The sequence below is a fragment of the Pseudophryne corroboree genome, chromosome 6, assembly GCF_028390025.1.
Source record: "Pseudophryne corroboree isolate aPseCor3 chromosome 6, aPseCor3.hap2, whole genome shotgun sequence".
Lineage (NCBI taxonomy): Eukaryota > Metazoa > Chordata > Amphibia > Anura > Myobatrachidae > Pseudophryne > Pseudophryne corroboree.
Genome location: NC_086449.1, coordinates 692,676,455 through 692,698,433, shown reverse-complemented (window position 1 = coordinate 692,698,433; position 21,979 = coordinate 692,676,455). Strand labels below are relative to the sequence as shown.

General features: G+C 42.1%; 1 protein-coding gene across 4 annotated transcripts in view; it reads right to left on the bottom strand.

Annotated features, from left to right (window-relative positions):
* Positions 1-1,511: 1,511 nt before the first annotated feature.
* Positions 1,512-21,979, bottom strand: part of KCNIP1 (potassium voltage-gated channel interacting protein 1) — a 748,664-nt gene continuing 728,196 nt past the window's right edge. For all 4 annotated transcript variants that reach the window (XM_063928312.1, XM_063928311.1, XM_063928313.1 and 1 more), the window contains one exon: positions 1,512-10,233. In XM_063928312.1, the coding sequence (XP_063784382.1) occupies positions 10,186-10,233 (48 nt within the window). In that variant the 3' untranslated portion in view covers positions 1,512-10,185. The remainder of the gene's footprint in view (positions 10,234-21,979) is intronic.

The following is a 21,979-nucleotide window of genomic DNA, read 5'->3' as shown; positions in this document are numbered from 1 at the left end:
CCCAGCATTATCCACACAGTCACAGAGTGACAGATCTGGGCAATTATATAGGAGATTTGGTCATAAAATCTGATAAGACACAAAAAGACTGTGCCCACTTTGCCTTGAAGCTCGGTTTAAAGCAAGGTGTAGTGGATGTACAGAAAACAAATGATCGTGCAGTATTTCAATATAACAAGAAAGGGTTTTTATTGCGAAACCATTACACTCACAATAGGAAAGTGTATACAGGCATATGCATCATTCCATCACCAGGCAGTCTCAGGATCTAGGCAATCAGTTTGTGGGTACCTTCCTGATTTTCAAAAAGTCTTGGCAAAACAAGAACCTGTGCCCACTATTCCTTAAAGCTCATTAAAAGCAGTGTGTAGTGGATGTCCAGGAATACCAATGTAAAATAGAATACATAACATATTTTTTGTTTCCAATGCACAATAGTTTTGCAGAAAGATTCTAAAGATCCACCCTGGTCATCATGGGACCTTTTATTTGTGTGTGTGATTGAGGCTAAGAATCTCAGTTCTAGATTAGGGCTGGATTAAATTAGCTGCTTTCATATACTGCAGGGAAAAGTGGCAGCCTCCAGCTTTTACACCCAAGGCTATTCAATTATAGCCCTTTTCTCTCATGTGTTAACCCACAGGTTCCAAACAGAAATCTGCTTCATGTGCAGCCTGCAGGTTTATTGCGGGCTGCCATGGGCTGTAATTAAATAGCCACAGCAGACCAATTATTCTGCAGTAATTACTGTGGTTAATTTAATTATAATGGGAAAATTTTATTGAAACTTTTTATTTTTAATCATGGGATTTGTCCAAAACAATATTGGAAATAAAGGTACTGTCTGGCCCTGGCTTCTGGATTGCCTGATACCCCAGTCTTAGTATTAAAAAAAATCCTCCTTAAACATGTGGGGATCACTACCAAGGCCTTTAGCCCTATACATTGGAAATTATTTACTATGCCCCAACTCCAGAATGGTTTTGAACACCTAGATTTGTATATGTACATGAATGATAAAACTGTTTCAGCAGCAGACTGCATTCAAGAGTTTACAACTATCTGATTTAGCTGATTGAATTTAAATAATCTATCTTCTATGCCTCATTGATCACTTCATCTTCCCAGTAACATGCTTGCCCTCCATACTCTCTTTGAGACAATAGCTGGTCCCCTATCTGTCTCTCCTCCTCTAGTTCCTCCACCTTGTTTCTCCATGCTCCTTTTCCTGTTCAATCTGTCTCTCCCTTTCAACTCCCTCATGATGTTTAATGAGGACCAAGTACTCCATTTGCCATTTCTGCCTTTCTCCCTGTTTACCGTTCCCCCTTCTTTGCTTGTTTGCTGGTTATATAAGAAAAAAAAACTTCCTGTAAATTATTAGCAACATTACTGTGGTTTTGTTTGACACATTCCAGTTGTATATGTTCATTGACCGGTTTACTACGTATATAAAGAATATAAAGGCTGCAAAGAAAATCTGTGTTATTGTATTCAGCAAAACCACAAAGTAAAACAAAATCAGTTTATTAAAAAAAATTACATTTTTCAAAATGATGCAACTAAACATAAAACCTTTGCCATTTTGTACAAGCACTTAATGTATCTGTGCTAAATGCTCCGAGAAATGACATTGCAGTTTTCTACATTGATTGGTTTATCCATAATGATCGGCAAATACATAAACATTTTTTGTTCTTCACATTATTAACATCAAACACAAAATTAAAGTAACAAAGTTTAAGTTTTTGAATTGCACAATTCTTACAAATTACCCAGATAATGTTTAACAACTGACATAATTAAATGAGCTTATAAAAAAAAAAAGTAAAATGATATACATACTATGAGTACATAACATTTGGGTCACATGCTATCAATAGAGTCAGTAGAGAGCCAGAAAACTATACATTAGATTGTGCCACACCATTTAATATTTTAATCAAAATGTAACAAAAGAACAAGTCAGGAAACATAAATCAATTTTAGATGTTTTATATTGCCCTTCCCCTACCAATTCCATTAGAGAGTGGAAGATCTCTCATACCTTTGCCACACTGTCTTAATAAGATCTGATACAGGTAAAATGGCTATTTCTAGAGCTCATTAACTTTGCTGTGACATCACTGCCCCTATGTTGTAATCAACCAATCCAAACAATGTATTTTTGCAAAACAAGTGTGTCATTTTATGCCTATCTAGTTAGAGAAGAGCCATCCTTCTACACTGCTCCAAACCAGTCATTGAGAACATGGTCAGCATATTTGTAAACTCTAAACTTTCGGTTTTTTTTATATTTATATTATTCAACTCAGTAATACATTGATATCATTTCATGAAGTGTCATTACATGCACTTTAAGTTTAGATGTACAGAGTTTTAGATACCTGTTTTTAAAGCATGTGGTATAATAGATCTACTGTACACTGTCTCGGTACATAGTCAATAGGTTTCCAACATATGGTCGACATGCATTAGGTCCAAAAGGTTGACAGGTACAAAAGTTTGACATGACAATGGTCGATACATAGATGGCTGACATGTGTTTTTGTCATTTTGGGGCCACATCTAGTATATTTTATATTCTGCGACCACCATAAGTACAAACGTAGACCGAAGCATGCTTGCTTCAAACTGTGGGCACGGTGGCTCACTTTGCAATTTGCAGGTAACTATTCCCAACAGATGTCCATGTGGAAAGTAAATCAAGCAAATGTTGGATGAGACATGTGACCCCCCCCCAAAAAAAAATATGTGTCGACTATTGTCATGTTGACCTTTTGAACCTGTTGACTTTTCAGCTATCTTTTTTTTGTCTGCTTTTGCACTGTTGACCTTTCAGCTGTCAACCTTTTGCACCTGTTGGCCTAATGCATGTCAACCATATCTGTGGACATATTGACCGTCTACCTAGACACTGTAGATCTATCAACCGAATACTGTTTTTAACCCCTATAATAGATTTAGTAAAAATGAATGGTAGTAATAACAAAATAAAGAAAATGTTTCAAAAATGTTATTTGTTTCCGTTTAATAGTACAGACTTACGTGTAGGATCTCTTATCTAAGGTCAGTCGCCTAGCATGGCAACTGTCCACATTATGTAACTCATGTGATGATTGGGAGTGGGGAGGGACAACAGAGTGAAGTCACTGTGCGGAATACCCTTCCCCCAACCCTCCTCACAGTGTCTATAAAACTTTGAAAGCCAAAAAGTAGCTAATTGGTGCTCAGTGATTATGTCATATACACAGACTATATGGTTTTATAGTCATTTGATATAACTTTTATTTTATGTGACTTTAAATGGCTATATCAATTTTATATGACTATCTTAAATGGTCATTTGGGTTCTTAATTGTCTCTTGGTGCATTTCCCACATAATAAATCCGTGGAAGTCCCCAACTACATGATACAAAAAAAGGACAATAATGGTAAGTTACTAAACACAAAAGTGTAAACTGCAAATTCCCTTTTGTGATGTCACCATCACCAGCCTACTGATGAAGGGTCTGGAGCATTCATTACATGTGGGGTATAGATTAGGCATTACAGCAGGTACTGTTGGAAGGACAAGTGACAGAAGTACTAAGAGCACTCCTGACATTATTTTACTCTCATGCATTCATGAGAAGACACAAATTAAGCTAACCAAACTATTTAAAGTTATTATTAAAACAATGGGGGTCATTCCGAGTTGTTCGCTCGTTGTTTTTTTCCGCAACGGAGCGATTAGTCGCAACTGCGACTGCGCCAAGTAAATTTGCTATGCAGTTAGGAATTTTACTCACGGCATTACGAGGTTTTTTCTTCGTTCTGGTGATCGTAATGTGATTGACAGGAAGTGGGTGTTTCTGGGCGGAAACTGGCCGTTTTATGGGTGTGTGCGAAAAAACGCTACCGTTTCTGGGAAAAACGCGGGAGTGGCTGGAGAAACGGAGGAGTGTCTGGGCGAACGCTGGGTGTGTTTGTGACGTCAAACCAGGAACGACAAGCACTGAACTGATCGCAGATGCCGAGTAAGTCTGGAGCTACTCAGAAACTGCTAAGAGGTGTGTGGTCGCAATTTTGAGAATCTTTCGTTCGCAATTTTAAGAAGCTAAGATTCACTCCCAGTAGGCGGCGGCTTAGCGTGTGTAAAGATGCTAAAAGCAGCTTGCGAGCGAACAACTCGGAATGAGGGCCAATGTACCTTAAGTGTTAATAGATTGCACTTTTTCTGTGTGCCTTTCCAGCACGTGCATTTTCTGCAATCGCACAAAGCTGGACACAGTTCACAGTTCCAAGGACTGGTACGCGGAAAGGCACATTAATATGTGAACATGATGGCACATACAGACACATTATCAGTGTCCACTCTTTGCAATAGGATGTTTTATTTTCTACTGAGAACTATCAGCACAGAAAGGGTCCTCTAAGCGCATTATAACACACACAGGCAACATACAAATCTTACATTCTGTTTAGTTTGGGAATGTTTCCAGACCCCAATCAATAATTCAAAGGCCATTTTACAGCTCACATCTAAGAGCATACACTGTCGAGCGATTTGCTTCCATGGTGAAGCTGGATGCTTCTTGTGTCTGGAAGTCTGACTCTGGCTCCTTGTTTTATTTCTTTGCTAATTTTACTTTTAAAAATTATTACTTTTTTTTAGCATTTTAGGTGATTTTTTTCCCCACAGTATTAAAATGCAGAGCAGATTACTTTTTTTTCCACAAAGTCTCGCATCCCTCACTAACACAAACAACTGCGATCGGGCACTCCTACTCATGTCAGCGTAAGCTGCGTCTCTCAGAACTCAGCGCTCTCTTTTTCACATAATTCATTTTATGGGCCAGATGTACTAAGCCTTGGAGAGTTATAAATTGTACAGTGATAAAGCACCAGCCAATCAGCTCCTAACCGTCATTTTTCAAACCTATCCTCTAACATGGCAGGAGCTGATTGGCTGGTACTTTATTTCAAAAGTATCACTTTTCAAGGCTTAGTACATCTCCCCCTATTATGTTTATTATATATACAGTATATTTAACATGTGTGGGAAATGCATACTATAGCTTTCCCGGTATCCGCTCTTTAGGTCGACAGCACTTAGGTTGACACTCATTAGGTCAACCACTATTAGTCGACATGCATTAGGTCGACATGGTCATTAGGTGGATGTGGTCACTAAGTCGACCTGGGAAATGTCGACACATGAAAAGGTTGAGATGAGTTTTTCACAATTTTTTTTACTTTTTCATACTTTTGATCCACGTGGACTACGATTGGGAATAGTAACCTGCCTGAAGCATGGCGAGCGAAGAAAACGACATCCAAGCATTATCCGAGTCAACCTAATGACCGTGTCAACCTATTTCATGTGTCAACCTAGTCACTGTCGACCAATAGTGGTCGATCTAATGACTGTCGACCTAATTATTGTCGACCCAGCGATCCAAACTCAGCTTTCCCAGTGCACTGGTTCCTTTTCTAATTTGGCTATTTGGATGCAGTCTATGTCTATACAGCATCCAGTGAGCAAGGCTGAGGGAGATGCTGGCGCTTATTTCAGTGAGTAGTAGTTCTCGGACAGTTATAATGACCCAATTTCTACACAATATAACACAGTAATGAAGTGTCATATACATAAGACAGAGTAGAAATGCTGTTACTAATACATGTGAAATGTGTATTTCTCATGCTGAATGCAATAAAATACAGACACAAATATTACGTTGAAAATAAATTCAATTAAATACAAACAGCCACTGACTTCCCTTTAAATCAATTGGAAATATACCTAACTACTGCAATTAGCAATAAAGTACTGTGAATAGATGTCAACTTCATGTAATATAGCAACCACGCTGTTACTATCGGTCCAGGTTTTAGTGATATCCATGCTTGAGCACAGATTACTAAATCAAAATAAGTCACCTATGCTCAAGTATGGCTCTCCTTAAAACTATTAGTTTGTCTTGAGGGCCATGGCTGGGAAATACTGGCCTACTGTTAGAGGTGGAAGGGGTGTGACCAGTGCTATGTGGGTGTGGCCAGTATCATGTGGAGTGGACTCCCTCTCCACTATCAGTCCCAATGTTTCCCTAGGAATGTTAAAGTAGAAAAATTACATTATTTTGAGAGTAAAATAGAAATACAGTTTTTATACTTCTAACTTACGGCCAACCATGTGGTCAGCTTGGTGGCTGGTTATCATCATGCTGTCATGATGATTTTTATGTGGAGGTCTAGAGTTATAGTCCCGACTGCCCCATTGATATTCTGGCCCTGCCAAGCTTAGAGTTGAAAGTGTAAGACAGTATTTTACTCAAGAAAGACACGTGTGGATTCTATGACCTGAGCAACCTGATTTTTCTTTATTTCAAAACTGTGGGAGCCTTATCTACTGTACGGAAACAAGAGCCTACTTAGTCTCAACACACTGGGGCTAATTCAGATGTGGTTGGAGTAGCTATGCTTACATAGATGCAGCAGTGATAGCACTAATATGGTAATGCAGTAGAAGGTGTCACGCCTCCTTTTGCATTACTGATCCAACTGCATCTAAGGACGCAGTATCGGAGCTTCCCAAGCAGCATCGGAGTCGCGCAAGCTAGCTGCTGCTAATTTTACACAGGGGCCAGTAAAACTCTGTCTCTTCCCTCATCGGCAGCAGTGGCAACTTGCATCCATTTAGATAAACAGAGTCCGTCGCCGCCCCCTCCCTGCCCCCAAACAGCATCAGACTGTCAATCACTGACAGTATGATACCGATCAGCATCCGCCGTTGCAGGATCCTTTTGTGCATACGCAGAAAGAGTCCTGCACATGCGTAATGTACTCATAATCAGCACTTTGCTTCATGTAAATCAGTTCCAACCACATCTGAATTACCCCCACTGAGCACACAAAATAAGTGTTCTATTTTATTTCAATGTCTAGAAACAGTAATTTTTTTATTGAAATGTATTATCCTTGATTTTCAACCCTAACCTGACATTTAGATAAATGAAGCATCTAATGTTTACAGTGTCAGCCTGTTTCCTAGAGGAAAAGTTTTTGTGGCTACAGTACTTCTTCGGGTGGAGGCAGGTAGGGTCAGGGGCGGATTGGCCATGGGGCTCACCGGAAAGATTCCTGGTAGCCGACTTGTCTGTGGGGCATGTTTTGTGTGATGTCATGTGACCCCACCACCCACATGACAGGCAGCCCACCGCACTCAGAATATTGCTTGGGACGCAGTTAAATTCCAGACAGTCAGGATCCCGGCGGTCGAAATACTGACACTCATTGAAATGCCGGAGGTCGGGATTCCCAGAAACCCCACTTGGGTGGTGGTCCTCGCCACCACCCGATGGGGAATAGATTAGTGTCCACCGGGCCCGAAACATGGCGAGCGCAACAAGCCTGCGAGGGGACATGATGCGCTAGAGGGCGGGTTTCTGACTGTCGAGAATTCGGCACCGGGATTTCAACCGCCGGGATCCCAATAGTCGGGATATCATACTGAACCCCACTGTATTGTCCCCATTCATTCTGTTATTCCATCTCTGTAGTACCACAACTTTGCCATCCAGTGATGCTGCTATAGCTACACGGTATGTTAAACCTCTTGTGCTGCCCATGTCGGGCCACTACGACAAAAATTTACAGAGCCATTTTTAGTTCCTGATCTGTCCCCAGTCTGCGGCAAAAGATGCAAGGAAGGCCGCAGTTGTGTACAATCAGGCCCTATGACGAGGAATCCCACCTCCCTCAGCAGCCCGTACCCCCATAAGGACTGCTCCCATAAATTTCCTGGACTGATTTTCCATCCCAATCTGCCCCTGGGTAGGGCTGTGTAGGCAGGAAAACAAAAATATTTACTGCCTGCCCAGCTATAAGTATAGAATACAGTGCTTGATACCGTAGTATAGCTTACCAGTGGCAACTTACAAAACTGAGTTCCCTAAACATCTGTAAATAGTTTGTTTTTGTTTTTTTGAAGAGCACTCAAAATGTGATATTCAGGACTCCTAGGCAGTTCCTTTATAAAGTGGATCAAACCTAGGAAATAAAACTATTTATTAAAGAATTTCTTGTACAATAAATAAATATAATATAGTTGAAATAAATGAATGGCTATGTTATTTTGAATTACAGCAGGCTCAGTTAAAGCACACAATAAAAAGTCTGCTGCATCACACACTGCATACAGTTAGGGAAACTTTATTGATGAACGCTAGAAACAAATGTACATTTCATAATACTTTTGTAGGATTCAGCTCTTGTTAACTCTTAATTACTGTAAAACATATTCAAGTTCTTCCTTAGTGTCCCATATATAGTAAATTCCAGTTGTTTACCTTAAATACCATGGTGTCCTATATCACTATAGTACATCTAGGGGCAGGTCCAATTAAGGAGGAGATGTACTAAGCAATGAAAAGAGTGGAGAAGTGAGCCAGTAGAGAAGTTGCCTATGGCAACCAATCAGCACTGAAGTAAATTTATAATTTGCATATTTTAAAATTATACAGATCAGCTGATTGGTTGCTATGGCCAACTTCTCCACTGGCTTAATTCTCAACTCTTTTCACTGTTTAGTACATCTCCTTCTAAGCGTGACCTGCCTTCAGCTCGCACTGCTTTCTTGAGAGGTTATGGTAACTGATTTATGCTTGCGCCTCCATTGGTAGAGCTACTATGAGTTAATACAAGGGTTCTGGGTATCTACTTAATCTGCCCCATAGTGCCTTAGAGCTTTCACTAGTATCAGGATCAATTTCAGTTCAGAGAGGTACTTTACAACAAAGTTACTTGGGGGAGGAGTTGTGCAATACACAAAATTCTTCTAAAGAGGAAAGGAGGAGTAGTTGCTCATTGCAAGGCAAGCAATCATATTCTACCTATTCATACATATCGTTTATCTGGTACATTCTATAAAATGATAGGTAGAATCTGATTGGTTGCTGTGTTCTCTTCAGAAGTTCTGCTATATCTCCCCCTTGAACTCATCTCATACTCTTTCAATGTACTGTACACATAAAGAAAGACTATGTTGCACACTTTCGTACCTATTCATTGTATCTATTGTTGATCCCTTGCATTAAAAAAAATATTCAACCTGCTTTGGAAACTGTATAACAGCATTAAGCAGTGTACAGTTTATTTATGAAGTATGTCAAGTGTGACACATTCACACATACCTACATAATAATCAGATACTGAAGTAATGCAAACCTTTACCTCTTTATAATCAGTGATATAAACTACATTATGCTACGTGTCTACTAGATTTAAATTAAATGTTTACGCACTGTAAATATGATTATGAAGCACATATAAACAGAATGTTCTACATAGACTACCATATACTAATAATAATAACATTACTCAAATGCTGCCACTTAACACAATATGTCCTATCAATACAGAAAAGTAAATAATTTATTAAAACTCATATTTTCATTTGTACAGTAAAATAAATGTGCTCACCAAGCTGATAAATAAACAAGCTGAAGTGGGTGGTATGTTCACATTTTATTTGTAATGTTAATAATAATGTATTTGGAATTTAGTTTTCCTTTTGCGCTGTATTCAAAAATAAAAATATCAATCCATCATACACAAATAATGAAAAAATAAAGCATAATACTTTTTTTTACAATATTCTTAGATGGTATGGAAATAATTTTGTTATATATGTTAAATTGTTAAACTATAATTTGGTATGATGTGTTCCTAAAATAAATATAACATTGTATGGTAAGCATTCAGCTTCCAATCACAGTAAATAGAGAAGCAAGCTAACAGTATATATTCTTATGCTTTGTAATCATACAAACTGTATGAGGTTAAAAAGCAGAAGTATCTGTAACAAGCAATCATTTTTTGCGAACGATTCAGATGAAAGTAAAAAATGTTGTTTTTTTTGTTTGTATTTTGTAGCTTTATTTAAATGCAGCATGCATCCAAAAGGATATTTAATCCAATGAATGTGTAATACCAGGGAAACAAAGTTGATTGATTTTTTTCCATATTCTGTTGGCGTTTGTTGCTTGATGTCATAGACTTGTACAAAATTCTTCTCTTAATAGTTGCAAAATTTCTCACATTTCAAAAGAATAAACTCTTTGTGATTTATGTATAGTTTTATAAGGTGACCAGTGTTTCACAGCATCATTCACCATCATCATCAGCAGCCTTCTTCTGAGATGTTACATAACATTCTCAAAAAGCTGTAACGACCTCATAATATTGTCATCCTGAAAAAAGGAATAAGAAGGCATTGTTAATATGCAGGAAATTGGTTGTTTACATTGGTATCTAGTATTTATTTATTACCAGTTATTTATATAGCGCACACATATTCCGTAGCGCTTTACAGAGAGTATTTTGGCTTACAATCTATATTCCCTATCACATGTATATGCACACACATTCACAGTAGGGTTAATTTAGTTGTGATCCAATTAACCTAGCAGTATATTTTTGGATTGTGGGAGGAAACCTAGGCAAGCACAGGGAGAATATACAAACTCCACACAGTTAGGGCCATGGTGGGAACTGAATCCATGACCCCAGTGCTGTGAGGCAGTAATGCTAACCATTACACCATCCGTACTGCCCTAGTATGGCATTATTTCATTGTGTAAACAGATTGCTGTACTACCATATATTGTATTGCAAAGTAAAAATCAATAACCGCAAAAAAAGGCGTGACCTAGTGTGAAGGAGGGTGGCCTTATGTGAAGTCCCCATTGACATCTCTATGGGGGCGTGGCCTCGCAGTAAGCCCTCTGTAAATATCGTTCCAGAAGTGTGTCCAGCATGTCCTGGACTGCACTGCCAGCTCCTTCTCAGTGACATGAGCCAGTTGTGGCAGGATGTCACAATGCAACACCTGGCTCTAGGTCACTACGCAGAAGCCAGCATTTTGGTGTTGGCCCGTGGAAGGGTGATACCTGGGTGTGGTCTGCACCCCCCCTTGTGGAACATCTGTTGAGCAATACAACTGCTGTAATAACTGATTATTATTGAAACTATCTGTTGAAAACACAGGCACTCACTGTTACAGTGCTTCTATTTCACAGGATGCAAATAACTGATTTTCACTGGCAATATCTGTAACCACAGACATAAGGCTTGTACATCTCTCAATGTACCTGATTCTGAGTTGGGAATAAAACAAAAATGAGCAAGTAACTGTGCATCTTGGTGAAACCATGCTGCACTGCAGGTGGGGTAGATTAAAAATGTACAGAAAGATTTAGATTCGAAAGAGGCATGTTCAAACTCAAATCTAAATTGCAGGATAAAAATAAAGCTGTCCAGCATTCGTGGGCTACATGCAAAAGCAGCCAATATTTATCCTGCATGCAAAGTATGTATTTGCACCCTTTGCAGTGTAACATGGTTGTTTGTCCAGGTACAAAGGTATTTGCTCTTTTTTGCTTTATTTCCAATTCAGAATCATGCCCGCCACCCCCTATTTGCAAAGTAATTGGATTGCACCTAAAGAGATGTCTCAATATCCATAAATTCACTTGAGAGCTGATTCTACAACAGAAAATGTCAGTTTACAAAATATATAAAGTATCTGCCGTAATCCCTCCAATTCCAACCCCAAAAGCAGCTCCCATAGGTTTCTATGTGGGCTGTTAAACTGTCAGATTTACCAAGTGCATTGCAGAGCTTGGCCCCCGGTAGCTAAAGCCATCTTCAGATAGGGTTAGTCATAGTATGGTCTTCTGTAATGCATATATTACCGGAGAGAGATCCTTCCCCATCGACCCCACCCCCTATTGATACAGTACATGCATACATAAATGTGGCATGATAAAAATGACCCAAAGTGTAATGTTATTCTTAGCCAATCAGATTCTAGTTAGCTAAAACACTCTACAAAACGCTAACTACAGTAGATTCTGATTGGTTGCTATAGGCCTCTATACGTGCATATTTAATTTATTATTAAACCTACATAAAATAAGTGATGACTGTGCTTATAGTCACACAGCTGTCAAGGTGTTGTGATCAAATGGAAATGACTAGAATCTTCTTTTGGGGTCTTTCAAATAGAGAAATATATATTCAATTTAGCTTTGGTTAAATTCCTATTAGCAGACATGGTTCTATTTCAGATGTCAAAGGGAAGATATATAACCTTTATGTAAACCTCTCTGGCATAAGAAAGTACAAATCAAGAAAAGAATATAATGATCATTTGTGTATATACTATTTACTAAGCAAATATCATAGGTTTAAGGTGGATAAGGTAGCTAATGTTTTCTTTAAAAAAGTTCTGAAAGTGCCCTAATCGAGGCGGCAGCAAATCAGCCGTAGACAGGGTCAACAGAAAAGTAGTTGGGGTTAGCATACCACCATTAGCTCTAGCAAAACGCAAGTAAACCCTGTCACAGTAGGTGGTGCTAAGACACAAGCAGGCAAAGCATTGCACTAGTAGGTGGTGAAAACACAAGTAGGCAGAGCAGCACACCAGTGGGCATGGTACATGCATCAGTTACATGAGAGGTACAGTTTAGTGGAGTGGCAGATCATGAAGCTTGCCCACCATAAGATACATCATTTTAACTGGTGTCTAATGCACTGTCAATCACCCACTGTCAATCCTTGACTAAACAAAATAAATAAATTGTATCACCTCAGGGACCTGATCCAAAATGTACTGTATAATCTAGTTAGATTCACAGCAGATCATAGGGCTCACGTGATGGAGAAGGGAGGTCATGTGGGGTTGTCTGCTGGCAGTGATGTCACATGCTCCCGCCCCATTGTTCTCCACTCAATTCAGATTTTGTGTAAGTGTGAAATAGGGGAAGATGGTGGAATAGGAGGAGGTGGTGATCAGGCAGGTACAGGGTGGGCATAGTATAGTGTAGGGCAGGGGTGGCCAGACATTTTGAGTCGGTGATCTACTTTGAAAGCTGAAAAGCTTTTCTGATCTACCCAGGTGGGATAAATACGGGGCGTGGCATAACAAAAAAGGAGGCATGGTATAACAAAAAAGGGGCATAGCCTTGCTGCACAGGGGTTAATGACTGTCTTGCACAAAATCACGCATTGGCCCCCACAGGTAAATACCTCAAACACATATGCCCCCACAGTGCCACATACGCCTCCACAGTGCCAGATATGCCCCCACAGTGCTAGATTTGCCCCCACAGTGCCATGTGCCCACAGTGCCAGATATGCCCCCACAGGGCCATGTGGCCATAGTGCCAGATATGCCCCCACAGTGCCACATATGCCCCCATAGTGCTGCTCACCATTTTGCTGCTGTGGTGAGGAGAGCACAGCGCACGCCTCGCCTGACTGCCGCCCTGCCCCGGGCCCTCAGTCTGGTCTCCAGTGGTGATGGCAGCGTGTATATCTCAAATCAGGTGCCTGTCCATGAGCTCTGATTGGCTAACGAACTGGCGCCTGATTTGAGCTATCTATACACTCCGCCGTCACCGCCGTAGATCAGACAGAGGAACGGCAGGCAGGAGAGGTGCGCGCTGTGCTCTCCTCACCTATGTAGATGGGCGGCAGATCGCGTTGGACTGGTTGCATGTTCGCGGTTCATCAGTCGATCGCGATCGACTGTTTGGCCACCCCTGGTGTAGGGTATAGAGGAGGAACAATGTAGTGTAAGGCATATAGGGGTTGTTGTCATTATGCTTAAACTTAGGTACTGTATGTTACATTTTTGGGATCGGAGGGGAGCAAAGGAAATTTTTCGGCCTGGTCTCCGCTCAGCGTCAGACTGAGGCATGGAGAGCCCCCCGGGGGGATGCAATGGTAGGGGCCCATACTTATAGGCTTGGCTAACCATTATAGAGTGCATGGTCTGAGCCCCTTGATAAATACATATAGTATATACTGCTAGTGCATGCATGATACTGTACCATATTAATAACAGTAATGCACTATACAAAATACATCATAGTCCTGTGCAGTATAATGTAACATATGTAAAGTATATAATGTATCATTCAAGTGCAAAGTCTTGAACCTGATCCCAAAGGGAGGGCTTGGTGCCCACCGGGGGTTTCCCTTGTACCTAGTGATGTGCACCGGACATTTTTTGTTTTTTTGTGTTTTGGTTTTGGATTCGGTTCCGCGGCCGTGTTTTGGATTCGGACGCGTTTTGGCAAAACCTCCCTGAAATTTTTTTGTCGGATTCGGGTGTGTTTTGGATTCGTTTTTTCTTTACAAAAAACCCTAAAAAACAGCTTTAATCATAGAACTTGGGGGTCATTTTGATCCCATAGTATTATTAACCTCAATAACCATAATTTCCACTAATTTTCAGTCTATTCTGAACACCTCACACTATTATTTTTAGTGCTAAAATTTGCACCGAGGTCGCTGGATGGCTAAGCTAAGCGACACAAGTGGCCGACACAAACACCTGGCCCATCTAGGAGTGGCACTGCAGTGTCAGGCAGGATGGCACTTCAAAAAAATTGTCCCCAAACAGCACATGATGCAAAGAAAAAAAGAGGCGCACCAAGGTCGCTGTGTGACTAAGCTAAACGACCCAAGTGGCCGACACAAATACCTGGCCCATCTAGGAGTAACACTGCAGTGTCAGGCAGGATGGCACTTCAAAAAAATTGTCCCCAAACAGCACATGATGCAAAGAAAAATGAAAGAAAAAAGAGGTGCAAGATGGAATTGTCCTTAGGCCCTCACACCCACCCTTATGTTGTATAAACAGGACATGCACACTTTAACGAACCCATCATTTCAGCGACAGGGTCTGCCACACGACTGTGACTGAAATGACTGGTTGGTTTGGGCCCCCACCAAAAAAAGAAGCAATCAATCTCTCCTTGCACAAACTGGCTCTACAGAGGCAAGATGTCCACCTCATCATCATCCTCCGATTCCTCACCCCTTTCACTGTGTACATCCCCCTCCTCACAGATTATTAATTCGTCCCCACTGGAATCCACCATCTCAGGTCCCTGTGTACTTTGTGGAGGCAATTGCTGCTGGTGAATGTCTCCACGGAGGAATTGATTATAATTCATTTTGATGAACATCATCTTCTCCACATTTTCTGGAAGTAACCTCGTACGCCGATTGCTGACAAGGTGAGCGGCTGCACTAAACACTCTTTCGGAGTACACACTGGAGGGAGGGCAACTTAGGTAGAATAAAGCCAGTTTGTGCAAGGGCCTCCAAAGTGCCTACTTGGATGCGGTCACTCATATAATCCTCCACCATTCTTTCAATGGTGAGAGAATCATATGCAGTGACAGTAGACGACATGTCAGTAATCGTTGGCAGGTCCTTCAGTCCGGACCAGATGTCAGCACTCGCTCCAGACTGCCCTGCATCACCGCCAGCGGGTGGGCTCGGAATTCTTAGCCTTTTCCTCGCACCCCCAGTTGCGGGAGAATGTGAAGGAGGAGATGTTGACGGGTCACATTCCGCTTGACTTGACAATTTTCTCACCAGCAGGTCTTTGAACCTCTGCAGACTTGTGTCTGCCGGAAAGAGAGATACAACGTAGGTTTTAAATCTAGGATCGAGCACGGTGGCCAAAATGTAGTGCTCTGATTTCAACAGATTGACCACCCGTGAATCCTGGTTAAGCGAATTAAGGGCTCCATCCACAAGTCCCACATGCCTAGCGGAATCGCTCTGTTTTTGCTCCTCCTTCAATGTCTCCAGCTTCTTCTGCAAAAGCCTGATGAGGGGAATGACCTGACTCAGGCTGGCAGTGTCTGAACTGACTTCACGTGTGGCAAGTTCAAAGGGTTGCAGAACCTTGCACAACGTTGAAATCATTCTCCACTGCGCTTGAGTGAGGTGCATTTCCCCTCCTTTGCCTATATCGTGGGCAGATGTATAGGCTTGAATGGCATTTTGCTGCTCCTCCATCCTCTGAAGCATATAGAGGGTTGAATTCCACCTCGTTACCACCTCTTGCTTCCGATGATGGCAGGGCAGGTTCTGGAATGTTTGGTGGTGCTCCAGTCTTCGGCACGCGGTGGCTGAATGCCGAAAGTGTCCCGCAATTCTTCGGGCCACCGACAGCATCTCTTGCACGCCCCTGTCGTTTTTTAAATAATTCCGCACCACCAAATTCAATGTATGTGCAAAACATGGGACGTTCTGGAATTTGCCCAGATGTAATGCACGCACAATATTGCTGGCGTTGTCCGATGTCACAAATCCCCAGGAGAGTCCAATTGGGGTAAGCCATTCTGCGATGATCTTCCTCAGTTTCCGTAAGAGGTTGTCAGCTGTGTGCCTCTTCTGGAAAGCGTTGATACAAAGCGTAGGCTGCCTAGGAACGAGTTGGCGTTTGCGAGATGCTGCTACTGGTGCCGCCGCTGCTGTTCTTGCTGCGGGAGGCAATACATCTACCCAGTGGGCTGTCACAGTCATATAGTCCTGAGTCTGCCCTGCTCCACTTGTCCACATGTCCGTGGTTAAGTGGACATTGGGTACAACTGCATTTTTTAGGACACTGGTGACTCTTTTTCTGACGTCTGTGTACATTTTCGGTATCGCCTGCCTAGAGAAATGGAACCTAGATGGTATTTGGTACAGGGGACACAGTACCTCAATCAAGTCTCTAGTTGCCTCTGAATTAACGGTGGATACCGGAACCACGTTTCTCACCGCCCTGAGTTATCTGCTTTGCAGCAGGATGACTGCAGTGATATTTCATCTTCCTCGCAAAGGACTGTTGGACAGTCAATTGCTTACTGGAAGTAGTACAAGTGGTCTTCCGACTTCCCCTCTGGGATGACGATCGACTCCCAGCAGCAACAACAGCAGTGCCAGCAGCAGTAGGCGTTACACTCAAGGATCCATCGGAGGAATCCCAGGCAGGAGAGGACTCATCAGACTTGCCAGTGACATGGCCTGAAGGACTATTGGCTTTCCTGGGTAAGGAGGAAATTGACACTGAGGGAGTTGGTGGTGTGGTTTGCAGGAGCTTGGTTACAAGAGGAAGGGATTTAGTGGTCAGTGGACTGCTTCCGCTGTCATCCAAAGTTTTTGAACTTGTCACTGACTTATGATGAATGCGCTGCAGGTGACGTATAAGGGAGGATGTTCCGAGGTGGTTAACATCCTTACCCCTACTTATTACAGCTTGACAAAGGCAACACACGGCTTGACACCTGTTGTCTGCATTTGTGTTGAAATAATTCCACACCGAAGAGCTGATTTTTTTGTATTTTGACCAGGCATGTCAATGGCCATATTCGTCCCACGGACAACAGGTGTCTCCCCGGGTGCCTGACTTAAACAAACCACCTCACCATCAGAATCCTCCTTGTCAATTTCCTACACAGGGCCAGCAACACCCATATCCTCATCCTGGTGTACTTCAACAGTGACATCTTCAATTTGACTATCAGGAACTGGACTGCGGCTGCTCCTTCCAGCACTTGCAGGGGGCGTGCAAATGGTGGAAGGCGCAAGCTCTTCCCGTCCAGTGTTAGGAAGGTCAGGCATCGCAACCGACACAATTGGACTCTCCATGGGGATTTGTGATTTGGAAGAACGCACAGTTCTTTGCTGTGCTTTTGCCAGCTTAAGTCTTTTCATTTTTCTAGCGAGAGGATGAGTGCTTCCATCCTCATGTGAATCTAAACCACTAGCCATGAACATAGGCCAGGGCCTCAGCCGTTCCTTGCCACTCCGTGTCGTAAATGGCATATTGGCAAGTTTACGCTTCTCATCAGACGCTTTCAATTTTGATTTTTGGGTCATTTTACTGAACTTTTGTTTTTTGGATTTTACATGCTCTCTACTATGACATTGGGCATCGGCCTTGTCAGACGACGTTGATGACATTTCATTGTCTCGGCCATGACTAGTGGGTGGCAGCAGCTTCAGCACGAGGTGGAAGTGGATCTTGATCTTTCCCTATTTTAACCTCCACATTTTTGTTCTCCATTTTTTAATGTGTGGAATTATATGCCAGTATCAATAGCAATGGCCTACTACTATATATACTGCGCACAACTGAAATGCACCACAGGTATAGAATGTAGATGGATAGTATACTTGACGACACAGAGGTAGGTACAGCAGTGGCCTTCCGTACCGTACTGCTATATATACTGGTGGTCACTGTGTCAGCAAACTGCACAACTGAAATGCACCACAGGTATAGAATCTAGATTGATAGTATACTTGATGACACAGAGGTAGGTACAGCAGTGGCCTTCCGTACCGTACTGCTATATATAATGGTGGTCACTGTCAGCAAACTGCAAAACTAAAATGCACCACAGGTATAGAATCTAGATGGATAGTATACTTGACGACACAGAGGTAGGTACAGCAGTGGCCTTCCGTACCGTACTGCTATATATACTGGTGGTCACTGTGTCAGCAAACTGCACAACTGAAATGCACCACAGGTATAGAATGTAGATGGATAGTATACTTGATGACACAGAGGTAGGTACAGCAGTGGCCTACCGTACCATACTGCTATATATACTGGTGGTCACTGTCAGCAAACTGCAAAACTAAAATGCACCACAGGTATAGAATCTAGATGGATAGTATACTTGATGACACAGAGGTAGGTACAGCAGTGGCCTTCCGTACCGTACTGCTATATATACTGGTGGTCACTGTGTCAGCAAACTGCACAACTGAAATGCACCACAGGTATAGAATCTAGATTGATAGTATACTTGATGACACAGAGGTAGGTACAGCAGTGGCCTACCGTACCGTACTGATATATATAGTGGTGGTCACTGTCAGCAAACTGCAAAACTAAAATGCACCACAGGTATAGAATCTAGATGGTTAGTATACTTGACGACACAGAGGTAGGTACAGCAGTGGCCTTCCGTACCGTACTGCTATATATACTGGTGGTCACTGTCAGCAAACTGCAAAACTAAAATGCACCATAGGTATAGAATCTAGATGGATAGTATACTTGACGACATAGAGGTAGGTACAGCAGTGGCCTTCCGTACCGTACTGCTATATATACTGGTGGTCACTGTGTCAGCAAACTGCAAAACTAAAATGCACCACAGGTATAGAATGTAGATGGATAGTATACTTGACGACACAGAGGTAGTTACAGCAGTGGCCTTCCGTACCATACTGCTATATATACTGGTGGTCACTGTGTCAGCAAACTGCAAAACTAAAATGCACCACCGGTATAGAATGTAGATGGATAGTATACTTGACGACACAGAGGTAGGTACAGCAGTGGCCTTCCGTACCGTACTTCTATATATACTGGTGGTCACTGTGTCAGCAAACTGCAAAACTAAAATGCACCACAGGTATAGAATGTAGATGGATAGTATACTTGACGACACAGAGGTAGGTACAGCAGTGGCCTTCCGTACCGTACAGCTTTATATACTGGTGGTCACTGTGTCAGCAAACTGCACAACTGAAATGCACCACAGGTATAGAATCTAGATGGATAGTATACTTGACGACACAGAGGTAGGTACAGCAGTGGCCTACCGTACCATACTGCTATATATACTGGTGGTCACTGTCAGCAAACTGCAAAACTAAAATGCACAACAGGTATAGAATCTAGATGGATAGTATACTTGACGACACAGAGGTAGGTACAGCAGTGGCCTTCCGTACCATACTGCTATATATACTGGTGGTCACTGTCAGCAAACTGCAAAGCTGAAATGCACCACAGGTATAGAATCTAGATGGATAGTATACTTGACGACACAGAGGTAGGTACAGCAGTGGCCTACCGTACCGCACTGCTATATATACTGGTGGTCACTGTCAGCAAACTGCAAAACTAAAATGCACCACAGGTACAGAATCTAGATGGATAGTATACTTGACGACACAGAGGTAGGTACAGCAGTGGCCTTCCGTACTGTACTGCTATATATACTTGTGGTCACTGTGTCAGCAAACTGCAAAACTAAAATGCACCACAGGTATAGAATGTAGATGGATAGTATACTTGACGACACAGAGGTAGGTACAGCAGTGGCCTTCCGTACCGTACTGCTATATATACTGGTGGTCACTGTGTCAGCAAACTGCAAAACTAAAATGCACCACAGGTATAGAATGTAGATGGATAGTATACTTGACGACACAGAGGTAGGTACAGCAGTGGCCTACTGTACCGTACTGCTATATATACTGGTGGTCACTGTGCCAGCAAACTACAAAACTAAAAAGCACCACAGGTATAGAATGTAGATGGATAGTATACTTGACGACACAGAGGTAGGTACAGCAGTGGCCTTCCGTACCGTACTGCTATATATACTGGTAGTCACTGTGTCAGCAAACTGCACAACTGAAATGCACCACAGGTATAGAATCTAGATGGATGGTATACTTGACGACACAGAGGTAGGTACAGCAGTGGCCTACCGTACCGTACTGCTATATATATTGGTGGTCACTGTCAGCAAACTGCAAAACTAAAATGCACCACAGGTATAGAATCTAGATGGATAGTATACTTGACGACACAGAGGTAGGTACAGCAGTGGCCTTCCGTACCGCACTGCTATATATACTGGTGGTCACTGTCAGCAAACTGCACAACTGAAATTTACCACAGGTATAGAATCTAGACGGATAGTATACTTGATGACACAGAGGTAGGTACAGTAGTGGCCTACCGTACTGTACTGCTATATATACTGGTGGTCACTGTCAGCAAACTGCAAAACTAAAATGCACCACAGGTATAGAATGTAGATGGATAGTATACTTGACGACACAGAGGTAGGTACAGCAGTGGCCTTCCGTACCGTACTGTTATATATACTGGTGGTCACTGTGTCAGCAAACTGCAAAACTAAAATGCACCACAGGTATAGAATGTAGATGGATAGTATACTTGACGACACAGAGGTAGGTACAGCAGTGGCCTTCCGTACCGTACTGCTATATATACTGGTGTTCACTGTGTCAGCAAACTGCACAACTAAAATGCACCACAGGTATAGAATGTAGATGGATAGTATACTTGACGTCACAGAGGTAGGTACAGCAGTGGCCTTCCGTACCGTACAGCTATATATACTGGTGGTCACTGTGTCAGCAAACTGCACAACTGAAATGCACCACAGGTATAGAATCTAGATGGATAGTATACTTGACGACACAGAGGTAGGTACAGCAGTGGCCTTCCTTACCGTACTGCTATATATACTGGTGGTCACTGTGTCAGCAAACTGCAAAACTAAAATGCACCACAGGTATAGAATCTAGATGGATAGTATACTTGACGACACAGAGGTAGGTACAGCAGTGGCCTACCGTACCGTACTGCTATATATACTGGTGGTCACTGTCAGCAAACTGCAAAACTAAAATGCACCACAGGTATAGAATCTAGATGGATAGTATACTTGACGACACAGAGGTAGGTACAGCAGTTGCCTTCCGTACCGTACTGCTATATATACTGGTGGTTACTGTCAGCAAACTGCAAAACTGAAATGCACCACAGATATAGAATCTCGATGGATAGTATACTTGACGACACAGAGGTAGGTACAGCAGTGGCCTACCTTACCGTACTGCTATATATACTGGTGGTCACTGTCAGCAAACTGCAAAACTAAAATGCACCACAGGTATATAATGTAGATGGATAGTATACTTGACGACACAGAGGTAGGTACAGCAGTGGCCTTCCGTACCGTACTGCTATATATACTGGTGGTCACTGTGTCAGCAAACTGCAAAACTAAAATGCACCACAGGTATAGAATGTAGATGGATAGTATACTTGACGACACAGAGGTAGGTACAGCAGTGGCCTACTGTACCGTACTGCTATATATACTGGTGGTCACTGTGCCAGCAAACTACAAAACTAAAAAGCACCACAGGTATAGAATGTAGATGGATAGTATACTTGACGACACAGAGGTAGGTACAGCAGTGGCCTTCCGTACCGTACTGCTATATATACTGGTAGTCACTGTGTCAGCAAACTGCACAACTGAAATGCACCACAGGTATAGAATCTAGATGGATGGT